A 23223-nucleotide genomic window follows, 5' to 3' on the forward strand; every position below is an offset into this window, starting at 1 on the left:
TTCCTGCAAATTAAATGGCAGTAAAAAAGCTCCACAACAATTGGAATAAAATTTAAAAAAATTAAAATTATTCCGGAATGTTTCGTGCTGTCATATATTCAAATAACATTCCACGTAGAATGAGACAAGCACCAAACACCATCTATCAGACTTAAGACAACAACGCTTCATTTTTTCGCCCATTAAAAACTGTAAAAATAGCAGTTAAATGGATGACCTCTTGTCACGTTTCCGGGTAAAGCCGTGGACAATGTCATTTCACGAAATTATGAGGTTGTACGATCTCTTAATCTGAATTAATTTGAAATTAAATTAAGAGTTGGAAACATAACCAATCTTCCAACATCGGAGAAAAAATCATAAAATCATTTTCGAGATAATCTGTTTCAAAATTAAACCTAAATTTAAACAGATCCCAAATTCGATATAATGAATTCTCGAATCAAATCTTATTAGATTGTCACCAATCTAATCAAGACACAAAATTTCAAAGTAACAAAACTTTCGAAAAACCAACTGTTTTCACAGCTATTAGGTAACCTTATGGATCCTACCGCTATGAAACAGATTCAAAATTTTCAAAGTACCTCACGTCATACACCGGTTACCAACATTCAAATGGTTTTGGACACACAACTCGACAAGCAAGCGACTTCAGAAATCACTCAAACCCGAACATCCGTGGCTCCAACCAATCCACCACATCAAATCCCTATCCAAACACAAGTTATGGTCCTGCTGTGAAATCTCGTCCCAAATCCACGTGACACAGACGATCGACTTGGACCAACAAAATTTCTTCAAAGGGGGAAGTATCTGTGGTGATCACAGTTTGCCATTGAATTGTCAAGCATCAAGTAGCCTGTGATCCAGCCTATATATACCATGTACAATGCGTCAATAAATCATAATATTCCCGGCCTTGGCCGAAGACACATCTACTGAGTTTCATTAGTAGATCTGTATTAGTTGACTGTAGACTTTCTATATGGTTGAGATTAGTTCCCATAGTATAGTTTCCACTTAAAAAGAGCACTCCGTTTAGCCTCCATCTACATGACAGTTGTAAAATAGAACAAAGAACTGTCACGCAAACGGAGTGGAAATTGAATTTATTTCAATTTTTTTACTCCGTTTACGTGACAGTTCCTTTGTTCTATTTTACAACTGTCATGACAGTAATGACATGTCATGTAGACGGAGGCTAAACGGAGTGCTCTTTTTAAGTGGAAACTATACTTTATCTATTCGAAATAATTCCGTGTTTTCATTACTGTTGCATTACCTCATCCAGATAAGTCTGCAAAAACTGCAACTGGGTGCTAAATGTTGTGTCACAATTTTAATTGATTTGAATTAATTGTTTCTCTCTCTTTCTACAGGTATTACACCGATGCGTACGGCCAGATAATTGACCACATGAGCACCAGGCAAACTCACACCGCATATATTTCGTAATCATTTAAAAGCGAAGAAGAAGAAGAAAAAAAACAAATTTATTATTATCATCATCTGCCACACATAATATGGTATAAAACGCATGAATATGTTAAAATGAAAAGTGAAATTTAGCCTGGCTTCGAAAGACGCGCTAAAAGCCAACACATAGCGAAGTGAGAGAGAAAGAAAGACAGAAAAAAATTATCGTTAAAAATTACTTAAAAAGTGTAAACAAAAAAAGTGAAATTTTATACTTGATTTCGAATGCAAACATTGTACCGTATATGAATATTGGAAGAGTAAAAGTGAAATTTTTAGTTGAATTTTTTGTTCAGTTTTTTTGTTTCTTATTAATATTTACTAAGCGCGACCATAAGTCATCGATCGGTTGGTAATATCAGCAGTTAGCCGGTACAGTACACACATTTTGTTGATTACATCGATCATTGCGTTAGCATATGATTTTGTAAATTTGTAATCATTTATGCGCCGAGCAATTTTCCATTTGTTTGTTTTTGTGTCGTCTTATTCGTCTAAGAAATTAAAGTGTGAAACCGAAATGAATTTGTTGCATCGTTAGCACATCTATTGCGCAAATTCGAGAAAAGATAATGATTTTGTGAACGCCGCTTCTTTACGTGTGTGACGACATAAGTATCTTCAAAAAAAAATGAGGACAGTATTGTGATGTGTTACACTTAACCATAACAGAAACAATTCAAATTTCCCAATTTAACACGAAAAATTTCAAAAAACAAAAAACAAATTTCCCTTCTGAATTCTCAAGACAATGTGCGAAACATAAAACGAAAGTGAATGATTTGTCCTAGCGTTAAACTGTACGATGTTAGGCCCGAACAAATGGCGGCTTCTAACTATTGTTGCTGGTGTATTATTGGCCCATGCCATTGATTCGCCCGTTCGTCGATCGCCGAACGTTTTGCCGCGCAACTATGACACATCAACAATAGAACATGCAGCCACAATCGAACATTTCACACCGCGCATTGTCCGCAGCACTGCACGCAATCTGTACAAGCCATACCAGACATTTTCGAACGTTGACAATGTTCGATACATTGACAAACGGTTCTGGACACAACGGTCGGGCCGATCAGCGGCATTCGGTGCGTTCCGTTATCCTTACAACGATGTCAGTCGACGATCGGACGATGTGCAACAGCAACAATTGTCCTCCAATGCAACCGTAACTCAGTCGCAAGACATTCCATCACCATCACCTGCTTCGACCAGCCCGACCAATCGGGAAAAGGTTAAACGTCCTACATACACTTACATACCGCTTAAGCTCGATGAAGAAAATCAACCAAAGACTAATTTCACCAGCACATCCACTTCAACCGAAGAGATTCAATCCCGTACCGACACAGACCTATACGCTGAACCAGTGACCGACAGCAGTGAACTATTCCCCAGCATTGCAGCACTTACGCAGGATATTGAGGGACGACGATCGGGTATCCAATTTTCGACTCAATCGCAAAAACTCGAGAGTCCTTTCACGCCGCAGAGCTATCGGGAAGACAACCCAAACAATCCTGAATTCCAGCTGCCCTACAGTGAGGAATTATCCCAGCCGGATAGTAGTGATGTGAGGTATTCGCGACAAGTGTCGTACGACCAATCATCACGAACGATTCGATTTCCCGATCGACAACCGTCCAATGAACCGTTCAGGGATGATGTAACGAAATTTGGAGATGTGAACGGACCGGTGACGGTGCAACACCGACAGTACAGTGACTATAGTGATTACATACGGCCGTCATACGAAAGCTATTATTCGGCTGACGATTACAGTAGTAGACCGCCGAGACAATATTTTCCACCGAAATCTTATGTGGAGTACAGTGACTATCCGGGACCACCGAGAAGTCGTCTGACTTCACCATATAAATCGTCAAGAACGCCCAGAGTGGTGTTCCCGCAAAGTGATCTGACATTTCCGGGAACAGCGAGTGGAAGCAGTGGTACGAGTGGTAGTGGTACAAGTGGATATGGAAACGATAATGTCGTATTTAGGTGAGTGCTAATTAGATCTGGTTCCTTTTTGAAAATGTCAGTCTTAAAGCGATTTCCGCCTCGATTTCCGCCTAGAAATAAAATTGATTGCAACGCTGCGGGTACGCAACGATTTAAGAAAATTAATGAAATAATCTTCTTCTGAGACTGTTCACTTTCGGGAGGTGACACCATTTAAAGTACATAAACACTGAAGGTAATGCAAATGTTTGGCGTATCAGAAAAAATACGGAACTCAAGTTTCGGGTGAATTTAAGCATTAGATTTCGTTCGGTGTAGCGCTGAAGATTTCTATAGATGTCTCATAAAAGTGACCTTTCGCTGCGCTCGAATTCACCCGAAACTTGGATTGTGTTTTTGGGGATTTGCATTACCTTCAGAGGTTTATGCGTCAATAACAATATGACATAATTCACCATGGAAGAATATAAAACACTGAGTGTCACCACCCGCAAATCTATGTTGACGCAACTCGCTCAACTTTCCCTCAAGGCTGTATGTCCTCTTCCTTCACGTCCTATTCCTCGTTAACTCTTTTCTGATCAATTTACACCTTATTGTATTTCAGAGACCAGAACTTTGGTCTAAATGATTTGGCTGCAATCCAAGACGTCCGAAATGACTTCAATCTTCAAGATATTACCGACGAACCACCAGCGACGACAAAGGATCGTGGTAAGTTTCAATTGTAGCTAAACAAAGACTTTTAACCCGCTCGCTAGTCAAAATTTCGGTTCTATTCAACAAAACTGCGAAGTTTATGTGTGAATATTAGGGGATCATAAGTAGGATAGACAGAGAGAGAGAGAGAGAGAGAGAGAGAGAGAGAGAGAGGTGATCCAGCAAATATTTTGATGAATTGAAGTAGTGAGGACAAAAATAGATGGGAGATTAAAGAAGAAAATGTAACAAGAGTAATATTTAGCAGGTGTCCAGTAAAGGACTCAGCACACTTGACAGTTCGTTCAAACAATAGAACAAATGAATTTTCATTTGGTTGAAAGAAACTGACAAATAAAGGGAGAGCTAACTAAATGAAAACACTCTATGTTATACAAACTACATTGACACTGAAGATAGCGGCTCAGAGTTATTTTAGATCCCAACTTTCAGGTGAATTCATTTTCGTAATGTTGTTATCGTCATACTTTCTTGTGACTACCGTTGTTGCATAACTGAGTTTGTATGGAATCGAATTCACCTCACCACTAGCTGCAACTGACGCAAACGCATTTTTTGTGTGCAACACAACGAAACTAGATTCATCGGGAAGTTGCTCAAAATCAGTCTTACCAACACATAAAATTGATGCCCGCGTTTTCCTTCTTACATGTCGCTATCTCTCGTTATGGTGTACACAATTGAATTCGTTTGCGTCAAGTTGCAGCTAGTGGTGAGATGAATTCGATTCCATGCAAACTTAGCAGATGCAACCACTTCAGTCACAAGAAAATATGACAATGATGGCAACATTACAAAGATGAATTCACCTGAAAGATGGGATCCAAATAATTCTGATCCGCTGACGGTTTGCATTGCCTTCAGTGTTTGTACAATTTGATATTATCGCCAACTTCAAGTGTGAAACGTTGTAAGTTGCCCTTAAGGGTCGCTTTCATGAAAAAAATTGATTTTCTAAAATGCAATTTAGAGACGAGAGCCGTTTCCCTGACAGATAATACCAGCAAAATGATTGCGGATTATGAAAATTAATGGACTTCGTTTTCACTCATTTTAAAATTTTCCATTTTTATGCTGTCGATTATCGACTGTCACTACCTAATCTCTTATGCAACAGAAAGGTGTGAAACGCATAAAAGTCAAAATGATTTTGTATCCGGGTGTGTTCATCACATTCAAATGGAAAATTACGATGCAGGTTGACGATTAAACAAAAAGTGAAAAAAAACGACAAAACGTGAAAATGATTTTGTAACCAATACCAACACAGTTATGTCGCTCAAAGCCATTCTCTGTTTATGCATAATATAAAATCCATAAAACTTTTACATAAAAGCGACAGCTCAAATTCAGTTATCAATCTTTGTGTTTCTCTCTTTTCATTTCAAAAGCCACAAAACCACAAAAGAATAAAAATTGAAGAAAAAATAATCCAATGAACGGATCGAGGAAATATATAAATATTGTGGATTCCAGGGCCGTAGCTTCGAATGGGCTGGGGTTGGTTCACTTTTGCAAAAGCTAAACCATATTTATGAAAGGCTTTAATATACGAAAAAGACACTTTTCAGAGCGAGGTGTATTCGTTGAAGATTAGATTGGATTCGCAGTGTGGGGAGGCCTCTATACATGTGTCCAACTCCTAAGTCTTACTCCATTTATCACTGTGAGGTCTTAGCAAGAAGTCGTAAAGTCGCTTTCCGTCTCAAAATGGCAAACACTTCATAGTGCAGTTCGTAATTATCTAATGTGTTGAACCTGAAGCCTGTGTAGAGAGGACAGTCCCTAAGGACAGTCTCAGGTGAAAGACCACAAGAATAGATCGAAACGATTGTCTAATCAATTCTGTGGATATGATCATTATACTTGCAGTTGTTCGTCAGTTCCCCAACTGCTCGCCTTAGTTAAACTCTAGTGAATCATAATAGAAATAATAATAGATTTAAAACTTCCGTTTATCACTCTAACTGCTCACTCCACTTTCGATCACGCATACACCAAATATGACATATGTAATCAAAAGTCTGTCTATTCCATCAAAGTGACGTTTCAAACGTCAAACGAAAATAAAGATGTGAATTAATCCCTGACAAGCGAGTCAGTCGAGAAAGTCCGGACACATTTTCTGTCACTTTTTTTGCTACACCAGTTAAATATTGACAGATACACCATACGTTTTCTGTCAAACCATTTTGTGACCATTTCGAAGTTTTATTTTCCTTTGACGTTTAAAACGTCACTTTGACATATTCAATAGTCCGACTTTTGATCCCAAGTGTCACAAATACATTCAACTTGAGGCTAATGTTCCAAAAAATTAGTTACGACCCTGGCAGTATCCCGAATTGAATGTAGTCCAAACGGCTGTGATCGTAACCAAAATGATGAAAAATATTTATTTTTGTTATGAAACCACAAACAGTGGCAAGCAAACAACCAAACAAGAGTAATAAAAGAATAATTTTGAGCTAATTAAGCAAACAAAAAAAATCATTTCTGATATTAACTCATAAACGGTAAGACAACAACGTGTCTGGCAACGAGACGGTACCACTTCTATACGCCACAATGATTCGATTAAGTAGATTGTGGTTCTTTCACTCTTTTCGTGCCAACAATTTGAAACTTAATTGCCACATGATACGGATCTTAAAAGTCTAATTTGTTACACTCGTTGGAGTTTACTTTTCATTATTTATTGAAAATTAAAAAAAAAAATTCCTAATTAAGTTTTTTTTGGGATTGTATTGGCCAACATCCCATCAAAACAGAAGTCAGTTAAGATTTTAATCGGTTTCGCTCGTTGTCGTAATGATCTAGGAAAAGTGTTACGTGATACAGTGAAAATATGAAGTATCTTTGCTGAAACAATTTCATGCTTTAGCTATGACAGTTGATGCAATTCAGATAAATCCCTTTTTCGTTACAGTTAAAGAACGACGACTGTCCATCGTGACAGTACGATTTTAATTCGATTCTTTGTAGATTCATCACACATGTGCAATATGAGTCACACATCTGCATTACGTACCTACTTTAACTTTATCATTATTGATATGGAATGAATTGGATTGAAGTTGTAGACCTAGACCTAGTACGTGTTTATTACGTAGGTGGTTGCACAGGCTTTCAGGGATTAAACTGTATCAATGCATGTGTGCCAACTTCTAAAAATAAAAAAAATAAAAACCCACTATTGATCGGTGGCGACTCGCTTGACGAACGAATAATACGAGAACAAATTCCTTTACTCTATCGCTCACTGCATGTAAGTACTTCATTTATGTATATTTCGTTAGGCCTGATTGCGTCTCTTTTTAGGTTAAATTCCTATATTCGATTTAATTTGTACAATGCGCTTTTAATAATAGCCAGTCCAATCAAGTGTAATAGAACATTTGGTGAAGCTGATCAAACGATATCAATGTTTTCTTACAATTTGTTTATGATTCACCAGAAATGTACATATTCAAATGTATGACCACCTCTCAGAAGGTGGTTGTCTCTTAAGCGGGCCTTCACACAGCGCCATGTCGAGTTTCTTTTGTTCTAGTGTAAGATTTGACATTTATAAGAAAAGAAATTCGATTCGTACATCGATGTGTGCAAGCACACTAAGCTGTAATCACTCTTACTCCGTTTAGCTCTGTTTCCTTTTTAACAATGGTAAGCAGTGTCAGAGCCTTTTGATTTTTGTATGTATAAAGGGCAACGAAGGGCCTTTCGAAAAATTTCGCCATACAACGCCCGAAGGGCTTTTTTGAGCCAGTCCGGCACTGATGATAAGTGCCACTTAGTAACTGGGAGGAGAGCTGAGTGGTGTAAGTGCGTGGTCACCTTTAGCCGCTATGGGTGACAGAGACCATAAGTTTATTTTGTTTGTGAAAAATGCTCAAAGCGTAGGACTCCAAGCGGAACCGTGAGGAAACAAATTCCGGAATAGAGTCCACACTCTAGGGATATCTCGTTGGATACGTAAAAATACCATTTCTGTCTAAAGGCCACCCACAGGCTTTTCGGAATACCTGGCCAGTGAAAGGTTGGTCTAGAAATAGATGCACCATGCGCTAAATTTACGGATGATCCGATTGCTCTGTCGCTTAAATTCGAAAAGATTTTTTGACAACGAAATGCCAAATGCTAATGCCAAAATAAATTGAAAATATTAGGAGATGCAAATGATCGTGAACTGCAATGTCAACATGAAGGCGGCACCTGTGAATTCTTTTTGATTTGTTGGATGTCGGGCGGCCTCCTACAAGGCTCTTGTGGGGGTTTGTTGCGCGGTTGCTGTCACCGTACAGCCAAATCTGCAAATTTAGCCACAAGCGATTTAACCAATTCAGTTGTTGATCTAACAGATCTTCCAGTTAAGCACTACGGACCGGTTCAAAATGATGCTAGTGAGTTTTGCATTTGAAAAATTATTTTTATTTTTTTATTAGTTTAAAGACAGCAAAAAGTAAAAGAAACGAATTTTTAGCATAAAAAAAAGTAAAATTGCGTGCATGACTGGAAATGCTCATGGTGTAGACAGTTGCTGTATTGTTTTAAACGAACACTTCACGTCATTGTTCAGATGTTGCTCTTTTATGTCTGAAAAAAAAAAACCGAAACATTTACCCACAATGAATTTACGACCGTCACAAAACATAATGTACCGCGTGTGATGCGATATTCCACTGTACGACGAACTATAATGCGCGCGGTGTCATATCGAAAATAATTGCGAATTTTCTAAATGAAAGAAACAATCAGCATAAAACTCTTGTCTTTACAATCTTATAAACCGAGAAATGGAAAGTTTTTTTTTCTGCTTTAATTTGAAAACGAAGAAAAAAAAATAATTTTTTGCTCTATTGGAGTATTGAATTGGATGGAATGTTTACGTTTTGTTTTAGTTAAAGATCAGCCATACATAGTGCGACAATGCTGATGTTTCATTGAAAGCGAAGAACTATTTACTGACTAGAAATTCATCAAATCCATTAGCTTTGCCGTAAGGGCATAGGGCGAGACTTATTTTCGTTAAATTGAATCGTGAAAATTCAAATACATTTTTGAAAATTTAAATTTTTTTAATTGTTTAAATTCTCGAACTTCTAGAGATTCTCGAACTTCTCTAGATTCTCGAACTTCTCTAGATTCTCGAACTTCTCTAGATTCTCGAACTTCTCGAGATTCTCGAACTTCTCGAGATTCTCGAACTTCTCGAGATTCTCGAACTTCTCGAGATTCTCGAACTTCTCGAGATTCTCGAACTTCACTAAATTCTCAAAATTATCGAAATTTTTGAAATTCTTGTTGTCGAAATTGTCGAAACTCTTGAACTTCACGAATGAAAAATGAATGCACGGAAAAAATTGAAAAAAATATTCAGACTGATGCTTTACCACATTAACCACATAAGCCAAGGTTATGCATTGCCCTAACGCTTAATTATCGTAATTTTCCTTACTTCACCCCAGCGATATTAACAACCTTTTGGTCAGACTTTTATTAGGCCGAAAGTTTACGGGCATAACAGTCCCTAACCTATCGCCATTGTTGAAATTCTTTGCCATGTTGACTGGGGACAAAAAATATTTGTCGTAGCTTTTCTGTATGTCTCACGTCTCAGCTCTCAGCCAGCTCACTTCAGGTAAAAATGAAATTGGTATGTCAAAATGAAGGTATTGGTGCCGCATGAAAGAGAAGAAATCTTTTTTTCGTGCCGGATAAGTCAAATTTTCAAACTGATCAACAGAAGAGTCTTTTCAAATATATTCCATTTGGCGCCAATAATTTGATTTTGACACCAATTTGGTTTCTCTATGAAGTTAGCTGAAGTCACTAGGCTAACCCCCTTTAGAGCAAGATATATAAACAATAAACATACTGAGGGTAACACAAGCACTCAGCGATCACAAACTTTACGGACCCCAAGTTTCGGTTGAATATAAGATATTGCAACCGTGACATTTAACATAATAATGTACACTTTTGCAAACTAACAAATTGAATTTGAGTTGGGGCCAACGTTATTAAAATTATATTCGCCCGAAACTATGGTTCCGTGAGTTTTTGTGGATTTGTATTCAAAAAGGTGTGTTTCCGCCTAGCCAATAAAATGGCGGCTTCCATGACCTCTCCACAGTTTACGATCTCGCCTTACAGTGGAATTGAGACTTACGTTTAAGAGTAATACATTGACTACACATGAGCGTTCCAGAGCGTATAATATCGGTGGGTTGCAACAGTCCTTAGAACCGCATGCAAAACGTAACTTCTTAGTTGATTAATTGCATGCTAAATTGTGACTAAATCTTAATAAAAAACAAATGAAATTGCACTCATTCATTGATTCAAAATTTGAATTTGGTTTTTGCGGGTTTGTTGAATGTGAATGGGATAAATTGGAAGATTTGTAGCACGCTACTGACATTGGTTAAAATTAAGTTGTTTTTGGTGATTTTATCCGCTTTACGTGTACAACTGGCTCTAGTTTTATTAACGACATATTGTTCGCAATCGACTTTGAGAATCTGATGGTGAAAAGTCTTTTTTACGTGGAGCTGCTGGCACACACCATTTTCCGTAATTACCTCCACATTTATGTCGCTGGCTATCTGAACAGGCCTAACCAGCATCAGCCAACATTTTCATTTGTTAGCAAGTTTTGTAAAGAAATTTTTCATTTTGCCAACGATTCACTGGAAATTTTCATTTCAATGTACATTACGCTACTGACGACTTAGGTGGTAGAGTATTGTGCATGGTCGGCTAGTCTTATCGGTCTTTCAAATACTAGTTTTATTTCGAAGTAGTATGAAACGTATGCCTTCGACAAATTGATGTCGGTTCTAGTTGTTGGGCTTAGCCACAGCTCTGCTTCTAACATGAACACTGAATTGACAAGTGTCAAATTTGGAGACCTGAGTGAGACGAGGATTTTTTGTATTGTAAGTATGTTTTAACTCATACAACGAACACAAGTCATCTGTCTGTTACAAAGGAAACGCACTGTCTCCTGTGATTTCATCAGCCTCCGTATTTTTTCTAAGTTCATGCTAGAAGCAGTGCTGTGGCGTAGCGGAAACGTGTGAAAAAAAAACTAATTCGGAAATCATCACCTTGTATGGTTCGTCAATATTCAAGCTTTTTATTTCATCATTGCACGACTAATCTCGGATCGAACAGGCTTTCCAAGCACCACACGGCCGTACACGAAATATTTTTACTCGAATTTCCTTTCTCTTACCACAGGTTGCGGAATATCAATAGCAAAGCAAACCGCTCAACGACGTATTGTCGGTGGTGATGACGCCGGATTTGGGTCGTTTCCATGGCAAGCGTACATTCGCATTGGATCGTCCAGGTAATTTTAATTCAAATGGTTGAAGGGAGATCTAAATTTTCTGGTTTTTGGCTGATGGTCACCTAAAGCTTACCATCTGCTCGGACTCATGTTACCAGAGTTAGAGAAGAGATCATTTCATTTTTGATTAGCATTCGCTAAAGCTGAACACGAGTGCATGAGCAAAAAGTAGATGTGAGTCTGAGAGATGACCTTGCCATTTATGATTGGAATTGAATTTGAAGCGAAGCAATTTGCGGACAAAATATTTATCATTTTTACCATCATCCATTCACTTCACTTCATACCCATTCTATACAAAAATTCTGCAGCTAATTTCACCGCATGGGGACTGAATGGAACCATTAATGAGTCGTTGTATCGTTTTCTTTTCGCACGTTCACTTCTCTTTTCCGGTGAACTATGCGAAAACGATTGAAATAAAAACAATAAAAATTAAGGCAAACATCAGTATTCAGAAATTTATTAATTTTTCAACCAACCTAATGGTTTACTAAACTCTCTCATCAAAATATTCATCTATCGGCGAGAATATCTCGGCTGTTCGTTGCTGGATAAAAATTTACATTTTTCATTGTTTCTCGCGCAAATTTATTTATTGTTTTCACCCAAGGTGTACGTACAGTGTTTGCTGTATTAAACATTGCTGGAAAGTGATTTTCTTTCCGATTTTACTTAACGAAAACAATTTAAAATTCAGTATGGGTTGCAGTCGATCCAAGAAATGAGTCTGTTGGGATCAAAAGTCGGTCTTTTCCATATGTCAAAGTGACGTTTAAAATGTCAAACGATTTTTTTTAATTTCATCAAAAAAAATTCTATTTTTCCTCAATTTCACAAAAGAACTGAAAAAATTTAAAAGATTTTGACGAGTTCTTGGAAAGAATTTTGTTTGACATTTTAAACGTCACTTTGACATATGGAAAAGACCGACTTTCGATCCCAACTTTCTCAAATCTTTTAAATTATATTTCTTTCGAGGCACTCCACTTCGGGTAAATTAGAGTGAAATGCTAAGTTACGATACGGATGGAAATAGAGGATTGTGGTGAGTTTGATTAACCGGACCGGGAGTAATGATATGATTATTTTCACAACACAGGCGAGAAAATAGTTGTTTTCTCACCTCAGCTGACACTTCCGGAGTTTTTGTGTGAAGTGAAATAGTAATATGTTTACAATGGGGAGGTGAACATATCCGTGCGTGGCGTGAATAACCGTTTTTATCCACGAAACAACACTTTGTCTCACCATTTTTCAAAGCCAAAACAAAGTAACGGTTGCAAACTCTTGTTCACCCCATTGGAAAAACAAGACGTGAGATAGTTATTTGTTACCCTCGCTACGCTCTGACCACAAACAACACATTCGAAATGAAATTTCCTAATTTTCTTCCCGATGTCAACACATAATTTTTCACAACAATTTCCCGAATTTTCAGCGCAGGGGAGAAAATGACGATTTTCTCGCCTACGTTGTGAAAAAACATTTTCTCACCTAAACTGTCATCAGATAGAGATAGAGAGAGAGAGAAAGAGAGAGAGCATCAACAAAACTTCAACTTCCCACAGCGTTTGAGTGGAGAAAATACGATTATTCACACCGCACAGATGAAAATGTTGTGTTGACCTCGGGAATAAAGTTGGAAATTTAATTTCCTCGGCGACACCCTCACAATGCATTTTTCAACTTTTTCTGTCCCTCAACGAACAAATAACTTCCTACTGACGCGAGAGAATATAAAAGTTTGAGGCCAAAACGAAGCTCGAGACGGATGATTTACTTTTTTTACCCAGGTGAACACAACGTGTGCACGAAATGTGAATAACAGACTTTATACAAGCAAAATCGAGTGACAATTTTCATTAGAAATAGTAGATTACGTCCTTGTTTGGAACTTTTTATTTTGCCAAATGTGGCGTTTGCAGCACGAGTCGAAGGCGATGGATTTGTATTTTCTTTCCACGTGAGAGAAACTGCTATGAAAGTGGAAACTTTCTCGCCTGAACTGTCATCAGACAAAACGTCAACAAATGTCATTTTGTCGCAGCATTTTGAGTGGATGAACAGTGATTTTCTCAACTCAGTGACGAACAGTGAAAGTTTCGTTGGTTTTTCTTTAGAAAAACATTGTGTTGAGTTAATACTGTTGACGACGTCGGGAATAAGGCAGGAAGTTTCATTTTTTCGGGTGATTTGTGGGCTTCGGGATGCTCTAGCTACAAGCAGCACCCTAAAAATGAAATTTGTAACTCTTTTTTTCGCCTCGGTGAACAAATAACTATTGTTTACCGACGTGAAAAAATAGTCAATTCCAGAGCGAAGTGCGAAGTTTGGGGTGACAGCGAGGAGAGGGCCGCAATTCGAGTAATACGGTTAATCTTATTTTCTCCACTCAAAAGACTATGAGAAAATGACGTTTTGTTAAGGCTTCGTCTGATAACAGACTGGGGAAGAAAATGTATATTTTCTCTCCTCTTGTTCTGACAGCGGAGAAAGTAGACATTTTCTCGCTGAGCTGCCACCTATTGCTTTGCTTTTAAAAATGGTTGACAAATTGATGTTTTCGTTTCGTGAAGAAAAGCGATTAGTGACGACGTTCTGTTTACGTCTGGATAAAAATAGGAAATTACAACTCAGGCAAATTGCAGCACTCGCTGTTCTCTGACCTCAAAACTTTCGCTCTTCTTGGAATTTTCTATTTTGTTCCCTCGCTAAACAAATAACTATTTCACGCTTGCAAATGAAAGATCGATGGTTTTGCTACAAACTTTGGTCGCAGGGTCGTAGCCACTCTGACTACGTCATTTAGGCGTTGGAAGTTTCAGCGAATTTACTCTTTGTTTTCCAACAAAATCATTTGTCTACAACGGTCTACGTTCATCTATTGAGTCACATCGCGATGGAAAAAATTAAAAGATTTTTTTTAAAACAAGATCGTCTGGGTGGTGCAGGGATGGCATGACTGCATACATAAAATATAAATATTCTTTAAGAGTAAACAACCGTAATGGTTTCACTAAAGCCCGACTGAGATATGGAACTCCATAAAGAACCAAACGATTATCTCGCTCATTTCAATCGACGTAATGTTCAACGAAGAATCTGGTCAAACCACAAATTGAACGTGAACACATTACGAACGATTGTGACAGCAATAAAATGTAAAATTCAATGTACCGTTAACGAAAAAGAAATTCCTCTGCACACACCGAACCCATCCATATCATAAGAACGCAACAAACTAAACAATTCTAACACAAATAACACAAAAGTTCATCGCCCATCGATCGCGTATAAAATCTCCATTTCAATTCATCACTAACTAACACTAACATCCCATCCTCTTTCTAAATTCTAAACAGGTCTCTGCTTTCCAGATGCGGTGGTTCATTGATCTCGCGTAAACATGTCGTAACAGCTGGTCATTGCGTTGCACGCGCAAGTCCACGGCAAGTTCATGTAACACTTGGCGATTACGTCATCAACTCGGCCGTAGAACCATTACCAGCTTATACGTTTGGTGTACGGAAAATCGATGTTCATCCGTACTTTAAGTTTACACCACAGGCCGATCGATTCGATGTGTCGGTGTTGACGCTGGAACGACCCGTGCACTACATGCCACATATTGGTAAAAGAAAAATCTTTTTTTTTGTTTTCAATTCATTCACTTCCCATTGCTTCGATGATAACCAAACCTCCAAATTTCAGCTCCCATCTGTCTACCCGAAAAGAACGAAGATTTTCTGGGAAAATTCGGCTGGGCCGCCGGATGGGGCGCATTGAATCCCGGTTCCCGATTGCGACCGAAAACGTTACAGGCTGTTGACGTTCCAGTTATCGAAAATAGGTCAATAGCATCCGATGCGACTTTACGCTTTTGAATTTCGTGCCGTTTTTGTAATTGGAAAAATTTTTAAATTTTTAGAATATGCGAACGATGGCACCGAGCTAACGGCATCAATGTAGTCATTTATCCGGAAATGTTGTGTGCCGGATATCGTGGTGGTGGTAAGGACTCGTGTCAAGGCGATTCGGGTGGTCCGCTGATGCACGAAAAGAATGGACGATGGTACCTGATCGGTAATTTTGAATCAAATTTATCAATTGGACTAGTAGATTTTGTGCGTTTCTGATTGATGGTTTCGAGCCTGAGAGATGCATTTATAGCACAAATTTATTGTGTTGAACGAACGTTACCCAAAACACACAATGTGAATCGAGCGAACTTCACATTGAAGAGAATTTCATTCGATGAAGTTTTCGATTGGTTGAGCACGAGCAGGCATGAGCGCCGCCGAAAATAAGCCGCCGATTAAGCCGCCGCCGGCCATTTTTGAGCAAGCCGCGCCGCAGCCGCGCCGGTGCCAAAAACACGGCTCAAGCCGGCTTGAAACGGCTGGAAAATGAAATAAAGATTTCGAAAGGTGAATGGGTGAAATAATTTTGAAAACCAAGATTCCTGTTGATCCTAAGCAGCTCAAGTACTTTTTGAATTTTTTTTTTCAAAATTAAGAAAATTTTGAAAATTTTCTTGAATTTTCATGAATTTTCCAGAATGGTATATTACGTCCTCGCTTCTAAGTTTGTTGTTTTGACCTTTGCGGAACGAGCCGAAGGCGCACAATCAGTTAATTCACAAATTTGAGAAAACTTTATCGATCTTTGCGAATTTCCTCGATTTTTTTTCTTTTCAATTTTTACTTGATTTTCGTGAGCTTTCGATTTCTTCTCGAAAACCATTTTCTTAATGAGTTAAATGAGTGTACCGGAGCAAGATTTTCCATTTAGTTCAAGTTTTGAGGCAATAAAACTTGACGCGTTAGTTAACCTTAGACTTAGAGACTTGCTTGTAACAAGACCAGTTCCACTTGCACTTTGAACAACCTAATCTACCTACATTTTCGCTTTCCGTACAATTTCATTTTCATGCTTACTAGTTCATTTTCCATGAATTTATCGAAACGTTTTTATTTTGAAAAAAAGTTAAAAGGAACCTCCAGCCGAGCCGTTTTAAGCCGGCTCAAGCCGACTTTTTCGCCGCCGCCGAGAAATTTTTTTCGGCTAGCCGCCGCCGAGGTTTCTCCGTCGGCGCTCATGTCTGAGCACGAGAAGCTCTTCACTACGATTACTCACGATTTAAAAAAAAAACAACAAAAACGACTCGCTCTTTCCATTGTGTGCTTTAGAGAGCTTTCAAAAGCTTTGAGCTTCTTTTGGATTCCATTAGAAAAGTGAAATATTTCGGTGGAATACAAAAGAAGCAGGAAGCAGGTTGGAATGAAGGCTTAGCCTGGCCACCTTTTCTTGGTATACAAAAGAAGCTCTCTGAAAGCCGTGTTTTACCTTAACACGGCTGATAGTGACTTGCGGATTAAGCTTTAAGCTCGCTCCGTTCACAAAATGTTCTGTGTTTCAACACGTGTTGATTTTGTTCGTTTACTTGGCACTTCTTTCACAAAATATTTTTCTTTGTGCATTGTACCACTTCTATTTTCGAATCAAAAGGAAGTATCCCATTTTCGTGCATTACATAGCACTACTTCTAGCGTTAAGACTCGAACGTCAGACGTCAAAAGCCTCTAAATTTCTTACAAGTATGAATGTATGCGTGTACACTTGCATGGGGCCTTTAACTCACAGGAAACAAACATGACAACAATATGTACGAAAGAAGTGAAAAACCTATTCTGAATCCATGAGCCTCTACAAATGTTTTTTTTATGTTAATGCTAGGAACAGTGCTATGGTATAAGTCTGTTCCAAGGTCGTTGAAAATTTCAATTGTCATGCATTGAGAAGCGAACATAACCTAACTTTAAAGTTTTAACGAAAGAATTTGTAAAAGTTGTGGTTATGTTTGCTTCGGTAGATAACGGTCGGTCGTTTTCGGCCTATCAAAATTTGGTTTAAAATGTCTTATTTTTCACTTCCCATTTCAATTACTTAAAGTCAAGTATACAACCGGCCGGTGAAATGAGATTCTCATCACTTTTTCACACGAGCTGAAACGTTTGACAGATGGCCCATACATTTTCTGTCAAAATTTCATTTCACCAACAAATGTACAAGTTTACATGACTTAAAACTGAAGATTATACCAAACTTGACAAATGTACATAATGTGTTTCAGCACATGAACTCTTCTTTGACTTCAAGTTCAGCACCGGTTTGGTTTCAGTGTAGCACTTTTTTGTGATTTCAATAGAATTTATGAAATGTGGTGAACGTGAAAGGTCGAATATTCGAAAAAGTATTTCCACACCATTTTTGTAAGTTGAGATCACCTTGGGTCAGTTTCCGCTGGAGGTGTAGGTGTCAAAATAAACAAAAGTCATTTTCAAAAAAATTCGTTGTAACAACAGAATGTCTAAATACAACAACAAGTTTGACAGCTACACCTCCAGCCAGTTTTAACTAGTCTGTTTACCACTACAATCACATTTTTATTTCGCTTTTTAAATGTTATGATCAGAGCGAGAAAACCAAAGACTAGTTATTATAACTTGCCTTGGGGTACTTGTCAAAGTATTTGCTTCTTTTTCAACGTGGCACGTTGAGAGCAAGAGTACAGAAGACCAGTTTATTTCAACTTTCCTTCGGGTACTTGTCAAAATATCTTCTTCTCTTTCATCATAACACTCTATTGTATTTGTGTGCGGTGCCACCAATAAATTTACTGTTCACAGTGTTAAGGGAGAGCAAAGATCGATTAAAATTTACTGACCTCGAGGGCCGAGATGTCTCTCTATGACACATTACATAGAAAAAATGATCTCTTTGTGCTCACGAAACGATCTTTCATATATAATCGATCTCTACAGATATCGTCATATGAAATAGACATTTAACGGAGAGTGAAGATCAGTTAAAATTTAACTGGTCTTGAGGGTAATGGTACAAATTTTTGAATCGAAATTTAAAGTTCGAATTTTCGAAGTATGAATTTTGTAATTGTTTCTGCTCCTCAAGACCAGTTACGTTTGAGCTCAAATATCTTTCGTTAAGTATGGTTTCCACTCAACAAAAAGTACTCCGTGAGAGAGCCGTGAGAGAGCGAGCTGTCAAGTAAACAAAACAAAAAAAGAAAAAAAATCAATTTTTTTTCTCACACGGAGTACTTTTTTGGTAGGTGGAAATCAAGCCTTAAGCCTTCATTTCCAGCTACGAAAAAAGCACTCTTTAACCGATAGTGATTTAGATATACGGAGGCAAAAGGAAGTGTTTTTTTTGCAAATGAAAAACCAGACCTAATATTTCATATTCTGTCCGAAAGGCTGACCTAACTCCTAGTTCGGTTTCGGCTCTGCATTCCTTACTCAGTTTATTCATTTTGTGTCAATTTAACCATTTTTTAGTCTGGAATCTTATATATGAAGCGAACGAAATTCTAGTGCTAGTCCAATTGTGACAGGAAGAATTGGAAAACATTTTTTTTCTCATTTGGAACATAGGTGTGGTGTCAGCTGGTTATTCGTGTGCCACTAGAGGTCAACCGGGCATCTATCATAGAGTACCATATACCGTCGATTGGATATCCTACGTTACCAGTTCGACAACATAGAACCATACAATTAAATCATCTCGCCTAACATTCTTATCTGCTTGATTTGGCAATTTTATTTTTTCTTGTTTGTTTATTTTCTCGTCGCAATTTTTTATTATTTATTTGATTGAGCTTTTTTCACTTTTTTCTCTTTAATTTTTGTTTATTTAACCGTTACGTTCAATTTTGTTAATTATTTAAAGAAAAGGAAAATCAAATTAATTTTTATCGTTGAAATAGGTAACTTATTTGTGATATTTATGATGAAAATGGAAGAGAGAAATGGCTAAAAAATAAGTTAATTTTAAAAACGCGCACACACAAAGTCACTAAGTTTTTCTCAACTCCAAATCTAAAATGTGTAAGCCTGCGATCTTACGAAGATTGGTGTCAGTCCCTAATTTACTGCAACTTGAAAATGGAAATTAAATTTTTGTTGAAAAGTTGAGCATTCATAAAGAGTCAAACCGCGGCAGACATTTTAATAAAAACTTTAGTCTCATTGTTTATACGTCATCAACCTTTTCATTTGAACACCAATTAGGACTGATTGGGTTGCAAAATATGGCTCTTATTCTCTAAAAACAACGGAGATATCAACGTTTGAATGTGAATTCCAATACAAAAATATGAAAAATCGACCGCGCTTAAAAAAGCAACGCTTTCTACTAAACGCGTGGATAGGTCAGGTCAGTTCATTTTCATTGTTCACATTTTTACCGACAATGCATTATCGACCGGCAAAGTTGTATATGTCGCAAAAATCCTCTAACAAAATTGAAGCGTAATTTGAGTTCAGTTGAAATTTTGTATTGAAATTGCAGCTTGAGTTACCGATAGCCGTAGCTCGTTCTTTTTGTGATACGAGCCCAGTGAAAAAATGGCGATCGGAGTAACCTCTTCATATATAACCTTGGCAAATGGTGCGTTTTGTTAAATATTTTCGTTTGCAGCAAATGTCATATAAATGTGTTTTTCGAATTCGAATGAATTGAACCATTCGGCTAAAACGTCATTTCTCCACAGAGTGTTCCAGTACGAATTTCGAACAGCTTTCAAAAAATGGATGCCGTTGGTAGGCAGCTGTCAAAAACAGAACAACTGACAGATCGAAAATTTTTGTTCTATTAATAGACCCACGGCATCCATTTTTGAAAGCTGTTCGGAATTCGAACTGGAACACTCCATACACATTATCAGTTCTATTTCCGACGGAACACTCGAAATGTCGGTAAAAATCGTAAAAATGTAAAAAATGGAAATGATTTGGCAAACTATTACAACAGAATCGAGATTTCAAATTTGCCCAATATAATGCAGCTTACAGACACATGCGCCTTCGTTTTAAGTTAGATTACAACGCAGAAACGAAAAAAAAATGAATTGAAAGTTTCGCTATACTGCAATCGATGTTAACAATAATGCAAACGCCGCCAGTTAGGCTTCGTGTTTTTATTAGAAGAAATCAGTAGAAATGCAGCTTTCACCAATCGATATTTTGAAACTTTGACTATTCCTTTTTTTTGTCCCGGCTTTTGTGACCGATTTCACATGTTGATGGTATACCGATGGTGTAGCATGTAAATGAAATTTTTATTGTTAAGTTCTTACCGATGTTCTATACACGCGTGAACGTCCGTTCACATTTCGTAATGGTAGTATGTAAGCGGTATGTTCACAAACCTGTAAAATATTGGTCGAATTGTTAGAGATACGTTGAACATTTAGGACACTAAGTAGCGTAATTACATTAAGAGACGCATAAGGATCTTTAAAATTAAAGTCGAAATAAAAATTGTAAATTTGTAAAAAAAAAGTCTTACAAAACCTGAGTTTTAGTGGCCTTGTGAGGTCTACAGCAGAAACGATGGACACCCCGGAAAGACTAAGAAAAATTCAATTTATTTCTGATTGATGTGGTCTTGGAGATGTAAACGTGACGGTATAATCAGTAACAATTAAGTAAGTAGCTTTAAACAATTTTAATTTGTTAATGGTCAATGAAAAAAGTGTCGGCTTCAGCCGGCGCACACCTCTAATGGTGACTCTAGTACAGTCTCTTGTGTCAATCCGCTCGCTTTTAGAGTCAAACCACATCGAAATTTTCTGTCGAGAAGTGACAGTTTTGACATTGACATTTTTGACGTTGTCATTTTTGACATCAGAAAAATTTCGTCATAACCTCAATTTAAAACGTGAACTGAACACTAAACTTATCTTAAAACAATTAATTTTGAATAATATTACAGTATTATCGTAAATATTACAACGAGGATACGATAACACTGTAATATTATTCAAAATGAACTGTTTAAAGACAAGTTTTGTGTACAGTCCACGTTTTCAGTTGAGCTTATGACGGAATTTTTCAGGTGTCAAAAATGACAACGTCAAATATGTCAATGTCAAAACTGTCACTTCACGACAGAAAGTTTCGATGTGGTTTGGCTCTTAGTATTTCGATTTTTTTCTACGCTCAGTTTGAGAACACCTGGAACTAAATTGTTTTTCTGGAAAATGGAAAATCGCTTTTCAGTTGGGTCTCAAAACAGTCAGCGTATTTCAATCGGATTAAGTAATTGCCTTGACAGCATATGCATCAACTTGATGAAACATCAAACTCACTATTCATTGACAGAAACCGATGACGCATTGGCATGGATTTCTAACATGTACAATAGGTTTTACATTTGACCATTACCTCGACGTCTAAAGACTTTTCTCCGCGTTATCTCAACATCTAAGACTGAAGATCCCCCAACGTCTGGAAATTGCTTTTCAGCATCTGAATATATCGTTTCAATGCTTATGACCGCTTCAAGTTAGCGAAGGAATTCACATACGAGAAAATCGTTTGGATGTAACAGGTTTTGAATGTGACCAAATCGAATTACGCTGCACCGACAAAATCGTTCGGATGTTGTGACCAAACGAAATTGCACATTTGGTGGTTCGAATTTTCCTGACTAAATAGTTATTTACGTCACGAGGACCGTTCGATTTCGCGTAACGTATCAAGTTTTTCCCTGTCTTGGGAAGGGATCAGGGGAAACAACTGATGATGGCTAGGTTACGCTTGCCTCAAACCGACTCTGAATCCGACGTCTAAACAGCTCTGTTTTCTTCGTTAAATTCACTCAACACTTTCACTCAACCGCCATGTGTGGGTAGTTTACGAGCCAAAGCTCTATTTGTTGTTTTGTTTGTTTCTGAATTTAGCTCCTTATTTAAAAGGCATTTCAGATGGGGATATTTTCAGTGATTCCAAACGTCCTGTTAACGGAGGCAACGCCTGATCTACTCCAACATTTCAACACACCTGATTATATGTGCATAGCATTGAACGACGCTAACTCAAAATTAATGAAATGAGAAAGTTTATTTTACTCTGCCGTAACCTTGCCCTTTAAACAGAACTTCTATTGAAATTTTCGTTTGATCGAGTCGAGTCAATTTAGAAATGTGAACGAGAAAACGGATAAAAGTAAAAGTTTAACGAGTTGCGCAAAATTCGTTCTGTGAATAGGTTATCTGAGAAAGTTGGGATCGAAAGTCGGTCTTTTCCATATGTCAAAGTGACGTTTAAAATGTCAAACAAAATTCTTTCCAAGAACTCGTCAAATTTTTTTAAATTTTTTCAGTTCTTTTGTGAAATTGAGGAAAAATAGAATTTTTTTTGATGAAATTAAAAAAAATCGTTTGACATTTTAAACGTCACTTTGACATATGGAAAAGACCGACTTTTGATCCCAACAGACTCCTGTCCGATAACATTTCCTCATGGCGCCAGTTCCAGTGAATTTAAGAATTCATAATTTGACAGTAGTTGTCAACTTGGTTGGTTTCTTTTTGGATGAACTGTGCCACGTATTCCGCTACAATTGCGTTCTTAATTTGAGGAAACGTGACATGATATCACGTGAGTTGGTTTTGATGGCGGCGCATTCTCAAGCTTATGACAACCTGGTGTCATCCGGTTCTAATGCAGTCCCTTGTATCAATCCACTCGATTCAAGTTTTTCAAATTTTTCATTTATCTCATGTGATTGAGCATGAAAAACTGTGAAACTAAATTTTGTCTTCTGGGAAATGGAAAACAGCTTTTCTGGCCGGAAAGGCGATTGAAATGAAAAAATTCAACCTACCGAACGCT

General features: G+C 37.6%; 1 protein-coding gene across 4 annotated transcripts in view; it reads left to right on the forward strand.

Moving 5' to 3' along the window:
- The window catches only part of LOC119083777, a 32894-nt gene extending 13537 nt beyond the window's left edge, over positions 1 to 19357 (forward strand). Inside the window, exons 2-9 of one of the 4 annotated variants that reach the window (XM_037193574.1) lie at positions 1383 to 3483; positions 4052 to 4158; positions 8334 to 8567; positions 11410 to 11521; positions 14887 to 15155; positions 15236 to 15374; positions 15453 to 15607; positions 18979 to 19357. In XM_037193574.1, coding sequence (XP_037049469.1) covers positions 2285 to 3483; positions 4052 to 4158; positions 8334 to 8567; positions 11410 to 11521; positions 14887 to 15155; positions 15236 to 15374; positions 15453 to 15607; positions 18979 to 19088 — 2325 coding nt within the window. In that variant the 5' untranslated portion in view covers positions 1383 to 2284 and the 3' untranslated portion in view covers positions 19089 to 19357. The remainder of the gene's footprint in view (positions 1 to 1382; positions 3484 to 4051; positions 4159 to 8333; positions 8568 to 11409; positions 11522 to 14886; positions 15156 to 15235; positions 15375 to 15452; positions 15608 to 18978) is intronic. The other 3 variants (XM_037193575.1, XM_037193576.1, XM_037193577.1) reach the window with 3 other exon arrangements.
- Positions 19358 to 23223: the final 3866 nt, after the last annotated feature.

This window comes from Bradysia coprophila, unplaced genomic scaffold (assembly GCF_014529535.1).
Source record: "Bradysia coprophila strain Holo2 unplaced genomic scaffold, BU_Bcop_v1 contig_70, whole genome shotgun sequence".
Lineage (NCBI taxonomy): Eukaryota > Metazoa > Arthropoda > Insecta > Diptera > Sciaridae > Bradysia > Bradysia coprophila.